General features: G+C 49.1%; 1 protein-coding gene across 4 annotated transcripts in view; it reads right to left on the bottom strand.

The window, feature by feature from the left end:
• Positions 1-8,028: 8,028 nt before the first annotated feature.
• The window catches only part of CCDC93 (coiled-coil domain containing 93), a 92,834-nt gene continuing 84,331 nt past the window's right edge, over positions 8,029-16,531 (bottom strand). For all 4 annotated transcript variants that reach the window (XM_043576598.1, XM_043576596.1, XM_043576597.1 and 1 more), the window contains 2 exons: positions 13,205-13,318; positions 8,029-8,435 (listed from right to left, as the gene is read on the bottom strand). In XM_043576598.1, the coding sequence (XP_043432533.1) occupies positions 8,382-8,435; positions 13,205-13,318 (168 nt within the window). In that variant the 3' untranslated portion in view covers positions 8,029-8,381. The remainder of the gene's footprint in view (positions 8,436-13,204; positions 13,319-16,531) is intronic.

The following is a 16,531-nucleotide window of genomic DNA, read 5'->3' as shown; positions in this document are numbered from 1 at the left end:
ATCAGGAAGAACAGATCCAAATTTCTGGCCTAACTTTGGAATCTATGTAGGAACTGGCAACCTACACAAACTAGATTTGTGTCTAATGTTTCTAGCCAGTCTGTAATTCCAGTGTTTACTTAGGGCTTCCCTATCCTGGTGTTTTCTGTTCTATTTGTATTTTCCTCTCATATTCTGTGCATTTCCTAAAAGCCACCTCAAATCCTCCGTGAACCAAGGCAGGGAAGAGAAGACTAGGCACATTGTTGTGTTTTACAAGGCTGGAGCTCAAGCTTGGGGCTATTGGGGATTTCCCCCTCTTGGCTGAATCACACTAGGTGGCATTAAAGACCTTCTTCCCTGTCTCTCTCTTCATAAAACACACAATCGGGAATAATTTTAAGAGTACCACCTATCTGCCATGTGTTGCTGTTGTAGTAGGTTTCATATATAAATGCTCATTTAATCCTACATGTATCCTTCAAGGTAGGTATTGTTCTCATTTAACCATGTTCCGAGAGGGGAAGTAGCCCGCATCTGGTCACACAGGAACACCTGGCAGAACTGGTGTGTGGACCCCGGGCTGCCTGCATCCAAGCACGGGACAGTGAAGGGGAGCCAACAGAAGTCGGCCTAGACTCCATGTTTCCATGTTGGCTCCCATTTTGCAGCATGAGACCTGCACACGCTTTAGTGGGTCTGCCTGCACCGTTCTAGTTGGATTCTAGGCAGGAGCCTTAGAGGAAGGATCTAGGGAGGGTTGTGGGAGGGGGGGTGCGGGAGCGGGGGACTTGTGGAATGTTTTGTTTACTCTTACGCCTGGGTGGGATGCTTTATGATTGTGTTCCATTGGCCTGGGCTTTGACTTAACGTAGGGTCATGATGGGAGCATCCCAGGCAGAAGGAATGATGTACGTTGAGTCCTTTGGAAACGAAGGTTGTTTCCTTGCTAATTTGGTGGCAACTTCTGTTGGACCTTTCAGACTTGAATCTTCTCTTCAGTTAGTGAGGCCTTCCCTGACCACTCAGTGTAATTACAAAATGCATAGATTTCTGAAACAGATCAGTTGATGACTGACTTCATATAAGGATGCACTTGTAATTCCTTTTAAGAAGAGTATTAGAAATAAGTCTATTGGCAAAGTATCCGATATAAAATGAACATTCCAGGAACTTCTTTAATAAGCATGTTTCTCTTCTGCTTCAAATCTGCCTGAGGAACACGACTAAGACAGGGGTAGGGGGGATGTAGGAGGAATTAGTCTCTTCCCTGTTGGGATCCATTTCCTGATTAAGGTATCATACGGTGTCTTCACGTCAGAATCTGGTTTCACAAAGTTCTAGGCTTGTAGGAAGGCTGTGGCTAAACCAATCGTTTTATTTTATAATGTAGTCATATGTAATGGATAAAGTATGCTACTTTTCTCCCCTTTAACACGGCCGCTCCTACCCCGAGGCCTTTCCCCTCACGACTCCCTCTTCCTGGCATCTCCCTCACACGGGTGTCCATGCGGCTCCCTCCCTCCCTGGTCGTGCGTTTGTTTGTTGATGTTTATCTAATGCTGAGAACACAGATACCCAAAAGAAGAGACAAACAACCGAGAAAGTTTTTTCCGGACGGGACGTTTTGATCATAAAAACAATAGCGATTCAAACTTCTGAAACCCAACAGCCCACAAATCTAGAAAATGCAAGACATGGTTTCTTCCCTGAATCAAGCCAAGACCACATAAACCTTATCTTCCAAAGGTGCCAATATTCACGCAGAGCAGCGTAGCTGCCCATAGCGTTTAAGCCATAGGACCCACATCTAGCTTACACATGACAAAAATAAAACAGAGGCATACAAAATAACTTGAGGTTTATAGAATTAAAAGAAAATTAGGGCGGCTAAGAGTCAGATGGAACAGGCAGTGAGGGACAGGAGGCATTTTGCAAGCAGGCGCTCTGGTGACATTTATGGTGAGCCTGGATGGCACCAGGACGCTGATGCTGGGCCGGCCCTGACAAGGTGTGATGTCTCCAGTAGCCAGCAGATTAACTGGTGCCCTGGGGAAGTTTCCAGAAAGAAAAGCCAGTAAAGAATGTAAGGGTGGTCCTTAACTCCTCGTAACACTGCAACCATCATGGCCGAGCCAGGTACTCCCGAGCCTTCGGCCGCAGTCAGCATGCTGAGGCAGTAATGCCGTACGGCCTACCCGGTTTGCCCTCCTTGCGCGGCTCCCCCACGGGAGGGTAGTGAAGGCACGTTCTTTCGTCTGCTCTGTCCACTGCTGCATTCCCAGGGCCTGACCCAGTCGAAGTTCAACTATTTGTTGGTTGAATGGGAGTTATTTTTCTCATGGAACCCGAAGTATGGGGGTGTGGGGTCCCCAGGTTGGTTCAGAGGCCTGCCGTGCCTTCAGGAAGTCCGGCTTGTTCCATCTGCCAAGCTCAGTCCATGGGGGTTCTCTCTCCTCACGGTCTCAAGATGGCCCAGGTTGCTCCAGACACCTTGTCCTTCCCCGACAATGTGCAAGAACGGGAGCTCTCCGAATGCATCTGACCACCAAGCAGGAAGCTCCCCTCCCTAAGCATGATGGGGCCAAAATGGGCTTAGATGCCCATCGCAAACAAATTCTTGGCCAACAGAAACAGTCTATTTGAGAATGGCCGTCATGACTCCCCCCCTGGGGCTGGACACAATCAGTTCTGCCGGAGAGAGGGGTGAGGTAAAGCCCACCCACAGCAGGTCTCCATGGGGGGCAGGCACGGCTCCCTTGGGCCATGACTCATGGGTGCTATCTCCATCTTTTGCACCCTGAGAGCCAGAGGAACGGGGCTGTGCCGTGACCCTCATGAGAGAGAAGCAATCCTCCAGCCACCCTGGCCTGTTCCCAGGGTACAGCCACTTCATGGTCCCATTTCCCTGTTCCTGTCCCCTCCCCATCACCCAATGCACACACACACCTGGAGTAGAACCATCTCCCTAGAGCTGTCCTACCTAGAAGGTAGCTCCCTTCTTGCTTCCCTATTTCCCCCAAGACCCAAGAACATGAGAGATTAATTACTTTGGGCTAGGGCTTTAAATTCCTAAGGAGAGCAGATTTACCCAACAAGAATCTTCTGTCGTGTTGCTATTTTGTAGAAAATGAAATCAAATTAAAATTTAAAAACTTTATTTTTTTGAATAGATAATACATGTACATGGTATAAAATTCCAAAGGTACAAAAGGTATACAGTGAAAAGTCATTCCCACCCCTCTCCCCAGAGGCAAGCAAGGCTGACAGGTTCGCGTGCACCCTCCCAGAGATATTCGAGGCATATGCGAGCAGGTGGGCATGATATATGTGTGCGCGCGCACACACGCGTATACACCCATCAACACACATTTTTCTCCATCCTCTTCCTCCTTCCAAAAACAAACACTAGCACACCAAGAGCCCCTTTTCCCCCACTTGACCAGGCACCTTAGGGATCATCCCATGGCAGTACATACAGAGCGACTCTGTTCTTATAAACCGAACACCCCGCTGTGTGGATTCACCATACTTTATTTAACCATTGCCCTATGTTGGTGGCAGTTTCCGACTTTTTGCTATTCCAAACAATGCTGCGGTGAAAATCCTCGTACGTAGGAAACACTCCTAGAAGCAGCATCGCTGGCTCAAAGAGTGTGTGCGTTGGCACTTGCCATAGATACCGTCAGCTGCCCTCCACGGACGCTGTGCGGCTGCTACTTCTGCCAACACGGCATCCCAGCGCTGTGCCCCACTTGTTGGCTTCATGCGGCTGAGTCATTTCAACCAGTCAAGTTACCTTTAGGTTCATGACATACCGTGAGCCAAGCCTACTCGTGATCTGATCTCTCAAATTACTATGTTCCCTCTACTTCCCTCCCACCGTATGGGGGGAGAAAACATGTGAAAGGCAATTCCTCTGAAAGGTTTGAAACCCTGACACCCCTGTCATCCCCAGCTTCGAGGCTAGACTATGACAAACACACTCTGAGAGATCCTCTCAAGGTGCTGAATCAAATGGTCTCCCTGTACTCAAACTAAGCGTAAATCAGATGAAGTTTCCGTCTGAACTCTGCTAATACAGGGATGCAAAGTCGCAATTTAGAGAAGCTCTTTTATCTGACCAGGATTTCCTGGCCATTCGCCCAAGCCAGGTTCTGGGGAGACTCCAAGCTCCCGGCTTTCACTGCTTTTCCACTCTGGGCAGAAGGCAACAGGCTTGGCAAAGGACTGAGAGATCAAACAGTGCCACCAAGACAGATGGCAGGGGAGAGGGCAGAACGTGGTCAGGGCTGTAGGCCGACAGTGAGCGGGTCTGCGGAGGATGGGGCCGTCAGGGAAAGCCACTGCCCGCGATCTTGGGTGAACGGCGGTCCAGGCAGAGGCAACAGCAAGGACAAGAGCCACGGGCAGGTTGTGAGCTTGGCGCCTTTGAGGAACTGACGTAAGGCTGATGTGGAAAACCCAGAGTATTCCCCACATTGTCAAATGAGCCACAGTTCGGCTACTAGATCCCCCAATGCTTTTACACATTTCTCATGAGAAGACTGGGGACCGTGACAACATGATTTTCTACACAGTGTTTTTGGCCTGCCGCCATGTGCTTTAGAAGAAATGCTCTGGACTTGGGGAAAAGGACTAAGACAAGGCCTGGGGGGCCCTGAAGATGCTTCACATAGGGCACCCCCCGACTCGTGCCCAGCCACACCGACAGACGACGGGCACCTCACCCTGCTGGGGTTCTTCACTGAACTGCTGTGCCTTGAAGCCAACGCCGGCCACAAGTAAATCATAAAGTGCTTCCTTAATGTTCTTCCTCAAAGCATATTCAAGCAAACTCTGCCTCTCAGGCCCAGTCAAAGTAACCGTTAAAGCTTACTGCTAGAACGTCTACTTCCCTTGTGCACTGATCGTCAGTCACCTGCACAGAGGGCAGGACAAGGCCATGCCCAGGTGACGGGAATTGAGGCGGCACAGGTTTACGGGCCACTGCTTGCTGCCCAAAGTGCCTTTTCCAGCAGGTCTGCTTTGGTCCCTGCAGATGTGGTCGGGGCCATCAATATTCAGCCTGAGGTCCTGGGGACGGTGCTTGGTGAGGTAGTAGAGGGCTGCCTGAGGCCTTCCCTATCCTCTGCTCCTGGTTTTGGGAGGTCCCAAGAGCTACGCCAGAGAGCGCTTCCTCGGCCTGAGAGGGGCCTGCTCTCGGTACCAGCCCCTCTGCCTTCCGGGCCTGCTGCCAGACTCCGGAGACAGTGGCAGGACCTGGGTACCCGCAGGATATGGGCAACGGACCAGGACCTAGTTACAAATGTACACCTGAGGCTCTATCAAGGACTTAGGCCTAACTTAGAATTTGCCCTCTCTGTTCAAAACGCAAACAGACCCTCCTGTGGAGTCTGGGCAGCATTCTCTAACATTCGGCACCTCCCTCTAAGTGTAATTAGTTGACCCCTGAGACCGAATCCGGGCCAAGGACAAGAGATATGATGCCTTGTGGTCCTCCAGTCTGGACTGCTCAGCAGCTCTGCTTGGGGTTTAAACCAAGGCAGCCCCACGCACTCCGTGCGATGCATGTGGGGGAGGACAGCCCCTGGCCCAGAGGCTGGCGGAGAAGGTCAGGGCACCCAGTGGCCAACCCCAGGAAGGCTGCCAAACAAGCTCACTGCTCTGGCTGAACAGGGACAACTCAATGCTTCCTGGAGAAACCTCATTCCTCATTTCATAAAAGTAACTTAAGGATGTGTCCCTGCTGTTTTTTTTTTTTTTTTTTTTTTTTTTAATTCCAGAACAGTCTGTGGGCTTAGCTGAATACGCGGCCATACTCTGGGCACATAAGATGTCTTGGGAGGAACTCCCCTGAGTCGCTTCTGAAATGAAGGGGGCCTCGGGCATCACTTGAACCTGTAAGGCCTGGCTGTAAGGCACGCTTAAGTGTCCTAATTACTCACAAAGACAATTAGCACTTTGTGGGTCATCTGTGGCAAACATGGAGTTCTCGAGACTGGCTCCTGTGGTCTAACTCCAGAAGCATCCAAGGAATAGGAACTAACCTGTATTAGGTCTTGTAGAATTAAAAGGGGAAAACAGATCTTCTGATACCCCCCTATACCAAAACACAATCAAATGAAACTTTTTGGAAACATAGCCCAATACACGCCCTCGCTTTTAAAAAGCATTATTAGGGGCGCCTGGGTGGCGCAGTCGGTTGAGCGTCCGACTTCAGCCAGGTCACGATCTCGCGGTCCGTGAGTTCGAGCCCCGCGTCAGGCTCTGGGCTGATGGCTCAGAGCCTGGAGCCTGTTTCCGATTCTGTGTCTCCCTCTCTCTCTGCCCCTCCCCCGTTCATGCTCTGTCTCTCTCTGTCCCAAAAATAAATAAAACGTTGAAAAAAAAAATAAAAAAAAAAAATAAATAAAAAGCATTATTAGTTGCTTTGGATTAGTCATGCCATACGTTCCCCGACAGCAGAGAGGCGGGAGACCGAACCCCAGAATACCACCCACTCCTCCTCCCATCACCTTTGCACACATCATCTCATAACTGCTCCTGCGTTGTCAGGGATGGGTCTACGAGCTTCTCGACAAGAAAACACGCATGTTGCCCTGAACCTAAAACAACGTGCAGTCAAAATGCTGTCTCCCTCCCCTGTCCTCAGAGAGCCACCTGCTTTCTGGCTGTGTCACTTGCTTCAGCTTCACGGGGCCCTTGCAAAAATCAATCTGCAGATGACTGCGGCCGAGGGAGCAGCCGGAGGGAGACAGACACGGCCTGGGAAGAGCACACTCGGAACAGGGCAGCTTCAGATCACACAGTGTTGCTCCAGCCTCATCACACAAGCCTCGCTGCCCTGGCGCAGACACCAACGGGTGTTGTTCACCCAGCGCGAGAGCGTTCAGGCTGTCCACATCACATCTGCTTAATGTATACATTAGGGAACTAAAACATGGTGTTCCTGAGGCTGCCCCGAATGCCCTACCTGCCTGACACGTGTAAGCTTTTCTGTTTCATGGTCCAAACCTGCTGATGAGTACGGTTGCAAGGTTTATGCGGAATGAAGCAAACCTCACACGGGGGTTAACTGAACACGACTGAGCTGCCAGACCCCGGGCAGCCAGGGCAGGCGGAGCTCCGTGTCTGGTTTGGACTGCTCGTTTTCAGAGGGTCATGTTGACCACTCTGCCTTCCTTCAAGGGCCCCCAAAAGCTGATCCCAGCCTGCCTTTCCTGCAGAGACGGGCCTATCTACTCCTTTCCCAAGAAACACACTTGTACTCCCCCTGCGCCCTCTCGTGTTTTTAACTATAGTTGTACTTTATCCAAATTGACCTTCCCACCTGTCTCTGCCTATTAACATGCAACTCTCCGTTCAGACCTAGCCCACATCCTGCCTCCTCCACGAAGCCTCCCAGATCTCTGCACACCTCACTGCTCTGCCTCGTCCAGCGCCCTCTGGTTTCTCTTCATGGCCAGTCGCTCTGGGATCTATCACATGCTGCCCTGGACCTCGGTGAATGGTGTGTCTGTGTCTCACCTCTGTGCTCCGCCCATGATCTGCCCAGATGTGGCGCACACGGAATGTGCTCTTAATGAGGGGGGTGCACAAGACCAGCCACATCTGGCCGTGACTCAAGAGAGAAACAGGGTCTGAAGGTGTCATGCTTATTTAGGTGTCCTCAGTGTGAGGCCCCTGTTTGCAATTTTTGGTGAAGTAAACTTGAGTACTGTGTAAGAACAGAAGCAGCGGCGGCCACTGAGCTCTCGTTCTTGTTGCTACACCATTACGACCGCTGGCTGGCATCTGGGGGGGGGGGGGGTCAGGAACAAAAGGCACACAGGTAAGTGTAAGGCCTACAAGACCACCACTCACATGGGCTGGTCGTTCAGCTAAAAGCCTTTGTTTACTAAAAAAAAAAATCTCAGCTGACCAAGCTCTGGGGTCCAGCGGGCTACGTTTGCTCCCCAGGCTCCTTGCTGGGGCCTGAGCTGCAGGGCCTGTGTTTACACGTCTGTTTCCCTCAGGGTTTACTTCTGACTGCTTGCTCAATTAACATTTGCTGAACAAACGAATTCCTTTTTATTCAGAGAGTCCATACAGATACAGGTACCTTCATATGTGCAATGTTACTGGAGAAACAAAAGTTGAACCGACACAGAACAAATACTGCCCACATTTCTTCATAGGACGACGGGCATTATCCAAGCCGTCAGGTGCATACTGTCTGATTCCATCGGCATCAGAGAGATGAAACGGAAGCAAATGGGAGGAAGGAAGTACCCAGAGTGTTGAGGTGCATCTCTCTACTGTAGTGTTTGGAACCACTTCACCAGCCTGTAGTCGATATATGGCATTAAAAAAAAACCAAAAAACAAAAAACAATGACATACGATGACGTCTGGGAGTTTTCAGGAGGCCTTGGCTTTCACCTTGGACAGCAGCACCTCATTCTTGCGGCCCTCCTGGAAAGGAACAGAGAGACGGCATGCAGAGAGGTGGTGACCACATGAGCTCCCACGTGAACCTGACGGTCTTACTACCTTTTCCCCAGTCCCAGGAGAGACAGCTACTGACTGACTAAACCGGCCCCCTTGCACGCTGCCACCAGCACGACGGAACTTCCTGGAGACGTGCACCTGATTCAGTGCCAAAACAACTATAATGACAATTGGCTTCTGGGCTGTCAGACTGAGAACTGGATGAGGATTAGGCACAGTCATCGGAAGACTTCGTGAAGTCACTGAAATGCTCAAGGGGACAGCAGCAGAAAGCAGACACTTTTATGTTCCAATCTTGGACCACTATGATAAGAAAGGGGCAAGGTCCTTGGAACCAGCCGCCGAAGGAGTGACCCAGCTCACACAGCAAGCAGAACACACAGCAAAGTTCTTACTCTGACAACAGTGAAGGTCAAGAATATCCTTGGCTTTAAGAAAGAAACTCACAGGACACAGGGTGAGAGAATGCATCGAGGGACACCTCCCCTTTTAACACTGAGCTGTCTGAAATCCATTACTGCACATCCTGAGGGAGATGACCGAGGGAGGTCACGGGTGCCATCCTGTGTGTGTGGAATCTGATGTCCAGTGGCGCAAGGTCACCTCTGCATCGCTTTGTATCCCCCCTTCCTTAAACACCTTCCAAAGCTTCTCACTAGGCATCCTCCTTCCCTCTTGTTCCCTCTGGACTTGACAGCTCAGGATATCCTTGACACCTCCATCTGCTGGCAAACAGTGTCCCCTCCTTCCTCTGGCCATGTCACCAGGAGCCCTGTTTAAACTGAGAGGTGCACATGGTAGTGGGAAGGGCCTGGACACACAAGCTGGAGGGCTGAGGCCTGAGGCCTGAGAGTGAGGCCAGGCCTCCAGTAGCCATGCTTCCTGGGGATTCTCCTAGTGGGGAAGAAATTCTTTCAGCCTTCAACCCCCTGCATCCAAGAACCCAAGAGTCAATGTTTCCACCTTTCTGGGCCTGGCTATGTGCTCTCAGCTCTCCGGAGGCCCTTTGTTCTTTCCGGCAGTGTTGTGGCTAGTGTCTGCAGTAGCCCTTTTTTTGCTAAGTGCCAGTTCCCCTGTAGGTACTTATTTTTCTCCTCAGAGCTGGGGAATAGCTGGGCTCTGGGCCTGGGGTAAGGCTGAATTATTCTGTCAGAAGCAGAGTACTCTAACACTTTTTGAGCACATGTTTCTGGAGGGGGAGGCAGTTACTTTTTCCTGGGGGGTGGGAAGAAAAAGAAGTTGAGTAACATTTGTTGGACTAGAGAACGAAGTTTTCCTTTTTAAAACGGGTTACTGAGACTTGCCTGGGGAGGAAACCTCCAGCCAAAGACTGAGTGCGTGTGTGTGGCGGGGGGGAGGGGGGGGTGCGGGGGGGGGATGGAACAAGAATAGGCAGGTAGTCATACTATTTATTATTAAACTACTCTCTTTACTTCTGTGTATTTTTTGAAAACTTCCATAACAAAAAGATAAAACAACAAAACAATGACTAAATACATTCAGTTGTCACCCACTTCTACTTTCAAATGAGGCAAAAACAATTCAGAAGCATCCAAGTGCTCCTGTGGCAGGGTCCCCAGCAGGAATAATTCTGGGGACCACACAACGCTCAGACGGTGCCTGAACTCTCTGGCTGTACCTGGTATGTGTGAGCCCTGATTAAGTTTCATGCAAGCTACTGGAGGCCTTTTGGGAAACCACAGAATGACACTGTCTGTCTGTTCAAAGCACATACAGAAAGGGTCCCTTAGGCATTTCTTTCTAGAAGAAAAGGGAAAATACCTCCCTTGATTCTATTTCTTTCCTACTGAAGACCGTATGGGGCCCACTATGTGCTAGACATGGCACTTTAGCCCCCTCGAAATTATGCGCTCAAAGCCAGCTTCATGAAAATGTATGGTTTGCATTCCTCAGCGCTGGGCTAGAATTGAAATCTTGGGTCGGTGACCTTAGGAGAGGCTGTGCTTCAGGGACGTAGTTAATTAATGCAATTTGGCCATTAAACTGATTTCAGAGTATGTGCTGTTTCCTGGCAGCCTTGCTGTTAACAAACCCTGCTGGGGCGAGCAAGCCCGTGGGAGTTTGGACACGGTCAGGGGTCTCGATAGCAGAGGAGGCTGGGAGTCAGGACGAGGGGCACCACTGAGCTCGATGAATGTGGAGGAAACCAAATCCAATGAAGCGGAAGTAGTAATGTGGCCAAGGGCCATGCTCTGGACGATGATAACTGTGCTCTGCACGAAGTGATGAGTGCCAGAGACCAGCATACGGTGGGAATCTAGAACCCAGGAGTAGATGACGAGGCAGGTTGGGGAGAGACAAAGAAAGAGGGCAGAACAGAGAGGGTTCATCATCCCAGACTCTGCCCTGGGATGAAAGTCTGCCTTCCCAAACTGTGCATCTATTGCCAATGAGAACTGACCGGTACCGCAATACGTAACATAGCAGAATCAGCCTGGCTGAAGGGATGGGGTGGGAACTGGAGGGGAGTCGGCCTACACTGTCACTTCCCCCTCAACCTGTGGGGGCCCCAAGAGGGGCCAGGTTACCTCAGAGGAGCTTATGGGAAAGGTTCGAGATGTGGGGACACTGACATGCGATGGCTAATTTTAAAGTTTTGCCAAGTAAAACATTAAAAAAAAAAAAAAAAAAAAAGGAGTACATACTATCAGTTTTAATGTCGAAAAAACAAGAAAGTATGCGTTTTTTTCCCCAAAAGGTAAGTCCTTTAAATGAAATATATGTAGCTGTCTGAAGGACATATTATATTCTCCTTCCCCTTTATCTCTCCAACTTGCTTTGGACCGAAGAAAATAGGCATGGGCAAGGACATGGTCTAGGAGTCTCAGCCGGCTTGGAGAGACCCTCCCTTGCCCTCTGACATGCGAGTGTCTGTGCCTGAGGAGGCCGGGACAGAAATCTTGATGCTTAATGTATTTGAAGGAACTGTTGCCTTTGGAGGTCACCCTAAGCCTTTAGCCCTGAGCTTTTCCATTTCGCTTTTATTTGCTTTGATTTTGACAGCTTATACTCATCCTCCCCAACTTACCTGCTTTTTGTTTCTGCTGTCAAAAGGGCAGTGCTGACATGTCCAAACAATATTTGAAATGTAATTCCTCTCCACTGGGCCTTTTCTCTTGGTGAGTTATTTGCATTCAAAGGCAAAAAAGAGCTCTTCTAGGTCCTATTTGATCCTTGCCCGCTAGCTCACTAGCCCTTCCAACCTCTGCTAACCACAAGGGGCTCCTACCAAGAGCACCTCACCACCCGGTCACTCTCCCATGCTGCCTGGCCTTAGGTCTCACTCCTGCTCTGCCCACGGCCAAGTCTTCATCTGAGGGAGATCTTCCCTAACCACACCATCTCCATTAGTACCCCCAAACCCCTGGCAAAAAGTGAAATTACTTCTTATATGTTAATACTTGTTTACTAGGGTTTCTGTTTCCTAGCTTGTTATCTGTCCCCCCAACCACAAAATAAGCTCCTTGACATAGGGACTGGGTCTTGATATACCCCCAGGAGCCTGGTAGGAGCTGGAAGAACATTTATGGAAAGTATAAAGATTTCAAAACGTCTATGGGTTGTAGCTCCCAAAAGTTAAATTAAAAAAAAAAAAAAAAAAAAAAAAAGGAAGGAGGGTTGCCTGGGTGGCTCAGTCAATTAAGCGTCCAACTCTTGATTTAGGCTCAGGTCACGATCTCATGGTTCTGGGATCGAGTCCTGCATTGGGATTCTCTCCCTCTCTCTCTCTCTCTGTCTCTCCCCTGCTTACTCACATGTACTTTCTCTCTCTTAAAATAAATGAACATTAAAAAAAAAGAGAGAGAAGTAGAAAAGGAAAAAGGGTAGAAAGGAAGGAAGAGAGAAAAGTCTAAAAATATATAGAACAAAATTATTGGTATGAATAGATTATATTTTTTATCCTGTAGACCAAACACCAGGATACAACTACACCTCTGGCTCCTCTATATTCAGCCATTTCCAAACTCACTGAAACCACATGGATTTGGGTTAGAAAGGGGGGAGGAATTCCTGAAAATGAAGTGGCTGATACCCTAGAAAGTGACAAAATGAAGTCTCTTTTCTGGAAAATCTCTTAAGCAAAGAGAAAACACTTTTCTGTCTGGACCCATGAAGAGAAACCCTGCCCAAATGCAGGCAGAAATGACAGAGACCAACAAAATTCAGTTGAGTGTTGGGCACGACAGGAGCCAGACAGAGTGCTAGATGCTTTCATCCCTCGCCTGACCCAATAGAACCCAGCAACGAGGAAATGGGTTTGGAGGGATTAAGTCACTGGCCAAGTGCACAGTTGGTAAGTGATAACGGTAGAGCTTGAATCCAAACCCGCCACGCTCAAAATTCATTCTTTCCACAGGCTTCTCAAGGTCTCTCCCCATCTTATTCCAGACCTGAATTTAGAACAACTGCTGTTTCCAAGTGACTCTGGATGCAGGCCGATAGTGCTTTTCCTTGTGAGTTTGATATGCTCATTAAATGTCAGAGGAATGAAAATAAAGACATCATTGTCTCTGAAACATTCAATTCGAGACTCAAGATGGGCCCCCGAACTACACAGTCCTGAACCACCTAGATGTCATGTGTTACTGTTGGGATCACACCGCCAAGCTGCTATTACGGACCAGGGGAAAACCAGAGAATCCATTCCCAGTGCCCCCCTCCCCCCCCCCCACCCCCATAGCCTTACATGCCCTCCCCAACCCTCCTCTTACCTCCTTGAACTCTTTCACAGTCTTGAAGTACAGCCTTTGTTTTTCTAACAATTCCAAGTACTGGTCATTCAACTGGTCTCTTCTCATTTTGTTCTCTTGCTTTTTCTTTTCCATCTGTTGAAACATTTCAGGAAACGGTGATCAAAAGGCCTATTGTGACCAAGGGCTGCTGGCAGCATCCAAAAGGTGAGTATTACCAACATTTCTATGGACTTCATTTACCTTCTATACATTACTTCTGGGATTTATTCTTTGCATGACATTACATAGAGGCTTGTCTACTTCAATCAGCAATTCTCCTATCATTGGGCACTAACTGTTCCTGTGTGTGTGTGTATGTGTGATTATAGTTTCACAACAAACAGGTTGGTGGTTCTCAACCATGGGCTATTTTGCCCCCCAAAGGGCATGAGGCGATGTCTGGGGACAGACACCTGTGAGGAAGGGGTGCTGCTAGGAGCCAGCGATGCTGCTAAACATTCTACAACGTACACAACAAGGAACAGTCATTCCTGGTCCAAAATATTGATTGTGTTGAGCCTGAGAAACTCCTATTTAAATAACTGAGTTCTCTTTTCATTTAGCACAAGTATTTCTCACACTATTGTACAATTCCTACAATTAAAACTATACAATATTCCTGATCACCCTGCTAACTTCACCCATCTTTCTAGTCACACACAATTAAGGTTGTTTCCAGGATGGTGACCTCATAAATAAAGGTTGGATTTGGGTTAGAGAGACTTTCCTAAGGTACCTAACAGCTTTGTCATTCAACAAATACTGTGTGGACACCCTGGGCACTAAATGCTGTGGTGACGAGGCAATGTCACTGCTCCCACGGAGGGTGCATGCTAGAGGGACTGACACTAACCAAGCACCTTACACAGAGCTCCGCGTGCAAATTCACACCCGTGATCAGTACTGTGAAGAGAATGACAGGGTTGGGAGACAGAGAGGAGCATGCGTGGCATCCTCAGACTGGATGGTCAGGGAGCGCTCTCTGAGGAAGTGACATTTGGGCAGAAAGTTATGGTGGTGAGCTGGTGCCTGGCTCGTGGCAGGTGGTCAAGAGCGCGCTGGATGAATTCACTGGTCTTCTGATGCCCGAACAGCGCTTCTGAGTGACGCGTTGGGAGGGATTACACAGTTGACACAGGGTAACGTCGAACGGGCTGCACCATATTCCGCACTCAGCCCCGTGCCATGCTATGGGCTGATCACGTGGGTGAAGTGTGACCCCCCCCCCAGCCCTTTCCAACCTTGCTCGGGGGAAGGCCCGCCCCACATGGGCATTCATCTGCCCGGTCTGCTCCTGACCATGTATACAGCTCCTAAGTCTCCTGGTGACCTAATCCTGAGACCCTGCTCTCCTCTTTCTATAGGTCTGCACGTGGGCACCTGTCGCATGCCTGCGTCCAGGTCTGGAGTCTGGTAACCAGCCTTCCCCAGTGTGTCCCGTGCTCCCTTCTGGCAGGCTTCCTGATACCATCCAAATGAAAATGGTTCCTGCCACAATCCCCACTGCTCTTACTTGCTGGACCCCAGTTCTCACAGCTGCCAGACACTTTTTCCACTGGGTCCCTACCTCCTAACTAGCACAGCAGGCAGATCGACCCCAGGCCTTTCCTGCCTGCTCTGTCCTCCAGCAGAAAGTCTGGCCATGCCTGACCACGTCCCAGTGATATAAACATGGTCCTATAGGGGTGCCTGGGTGGCTCAGTTGGTTGAGTGTCTAATTTCAGCTCAAGTCATGATCTCACAGCCCGTGAGTTCAAGCCCCACATCGGGCTCTGTACTGACAGCTCAGAGCCTGGAGCCTGCTTCAGATTCTGCATCTCCCTCTCTCTCTGCCCCTCCCTTGCTCATGCTCTCTCTTTGTCTCAAAAATAAATAAAACATTAAAAAGAAAACAACATGGCCCTATAATCAATTTAATTTCAGTGTATCCAGGACCCCACATGGGAGGTGGTGTAGCAACCCTGAAATGGAATGAGCAATCCTACCCCTGTCGCTTGTTGTGTTTCCCTGGGCAGGTTATTTAACCTTTTTGAAAGATAGGTCCCCTAGTTGCAAAATAAGGGTAATATCACCTAGATCACAGGTTTTGTTACCTGTGTATATAGGTATATGTGGGACTAAATATTATATGAATGGCACGTCACTTGGTTTACAATAGCCATTCAGCAAAGACTCTGTTTTGTCTTTACACTGGATGCCCTAGAGTGCTGGTGGTAAGAAGTGTAAGGGTCCTCTTTGCTCTCAGAATCAGGAGCTGGCTTAGGGCTGAGTTTTATTTTCACACTGTCCTAGCACCCCTAACCCAGGCACATGGTTCTCATGCCTTGCTTATCCCCCTTCACACTCTAGGTCAGGAACCCCTTCTTACGCTGGGCACCTGCTCTCAGTGTTCCAGAAATCCAGAGACTTCTCCTCAGGATCAGGTCAAAATGCCTGCCAGTATGTGACTATCTCTTTACTCAGGAAGCCTTCGATGCACCATAAACACCTTCTCTATCATTTGTAGGCACTGCTGGTCTATGGTCTACTCTGTGTATATTCTGCACCTGCCAGTTCTGTGCCTGGGGACGTCCGTGCTCTGGGAGGACACTGACTCCCCTGCCACATACACTCTGAGCAGGTACCACCATGGATAGGGAGAGCGATGGTTTTTCAAACACATCAAAAGAAATGCATCTGAATGAATGTTGTTCTGCAAAGACAGATTTCTTGCATTTGAAGTGCCAGTCAATATTCAAACTTGCCCCAAACCGTCTCTGAGAACTGCCTTTAGAGTCAACTGAATGAAATCATTCACTCAGCAAACAGTTCTTAAAAGCCCACCACGGTCAGGTGCTGTATTCGCCACTGGGGATGCAGACATGAAAAAGAGAGCCCTCTCTGCCCATGGTCCTGACCACCCATCCTGTACGCCACATCTTTACAACTTATCTCCTGGTAAACAGGAAGGGGAAGCCAAAGGAAAAAGCCCAATAAATTCCTAGTGTCCTTTCCTACGGACAAGAACAGTTCCCCAAGAAGGAGCATGGCAAGGGTGGAAAGGTCCACCACGCTGGGATCTGGGTTGTGAAAGGCTTGCACTTAGCTAGATTCTTTGTCCTCCTTCTATGTTACACCCTAGGTCATCAAGGGACTGTCTTGCATTGGGTATGTGTACATTCTCATGACTGCTTTCGTTTTTGTGGCTGAATAGTCTTGCCACTAAGTGATAATTTTATTTTTTGCTCCACTGACATCATTTTGTTGAAGTCATTAATGGGGAGATTAATCCTTTCTCTAGGGAAAGGGATATAAAGATATTTTGCT

This window comes from Prionailurus bengalensis, chromosome C1 (assembly GCF_016509475.1).
Source record: "Prionailurus bengalensis isolate Pbe53 chromosome C1, Fcat_Pben_1.1_paternal_pri, whole genome shotgun sequence".
NCBI classification, from domain to species: Eukaryota; Metazoa; Chordata; class Mammalia; order Carnivora; family Felidae; genus Prionailurus; species Prionailurus bengalensis.
This window is presented reverse-complemented; position numbering and strand designations above follow the sequence as displayed.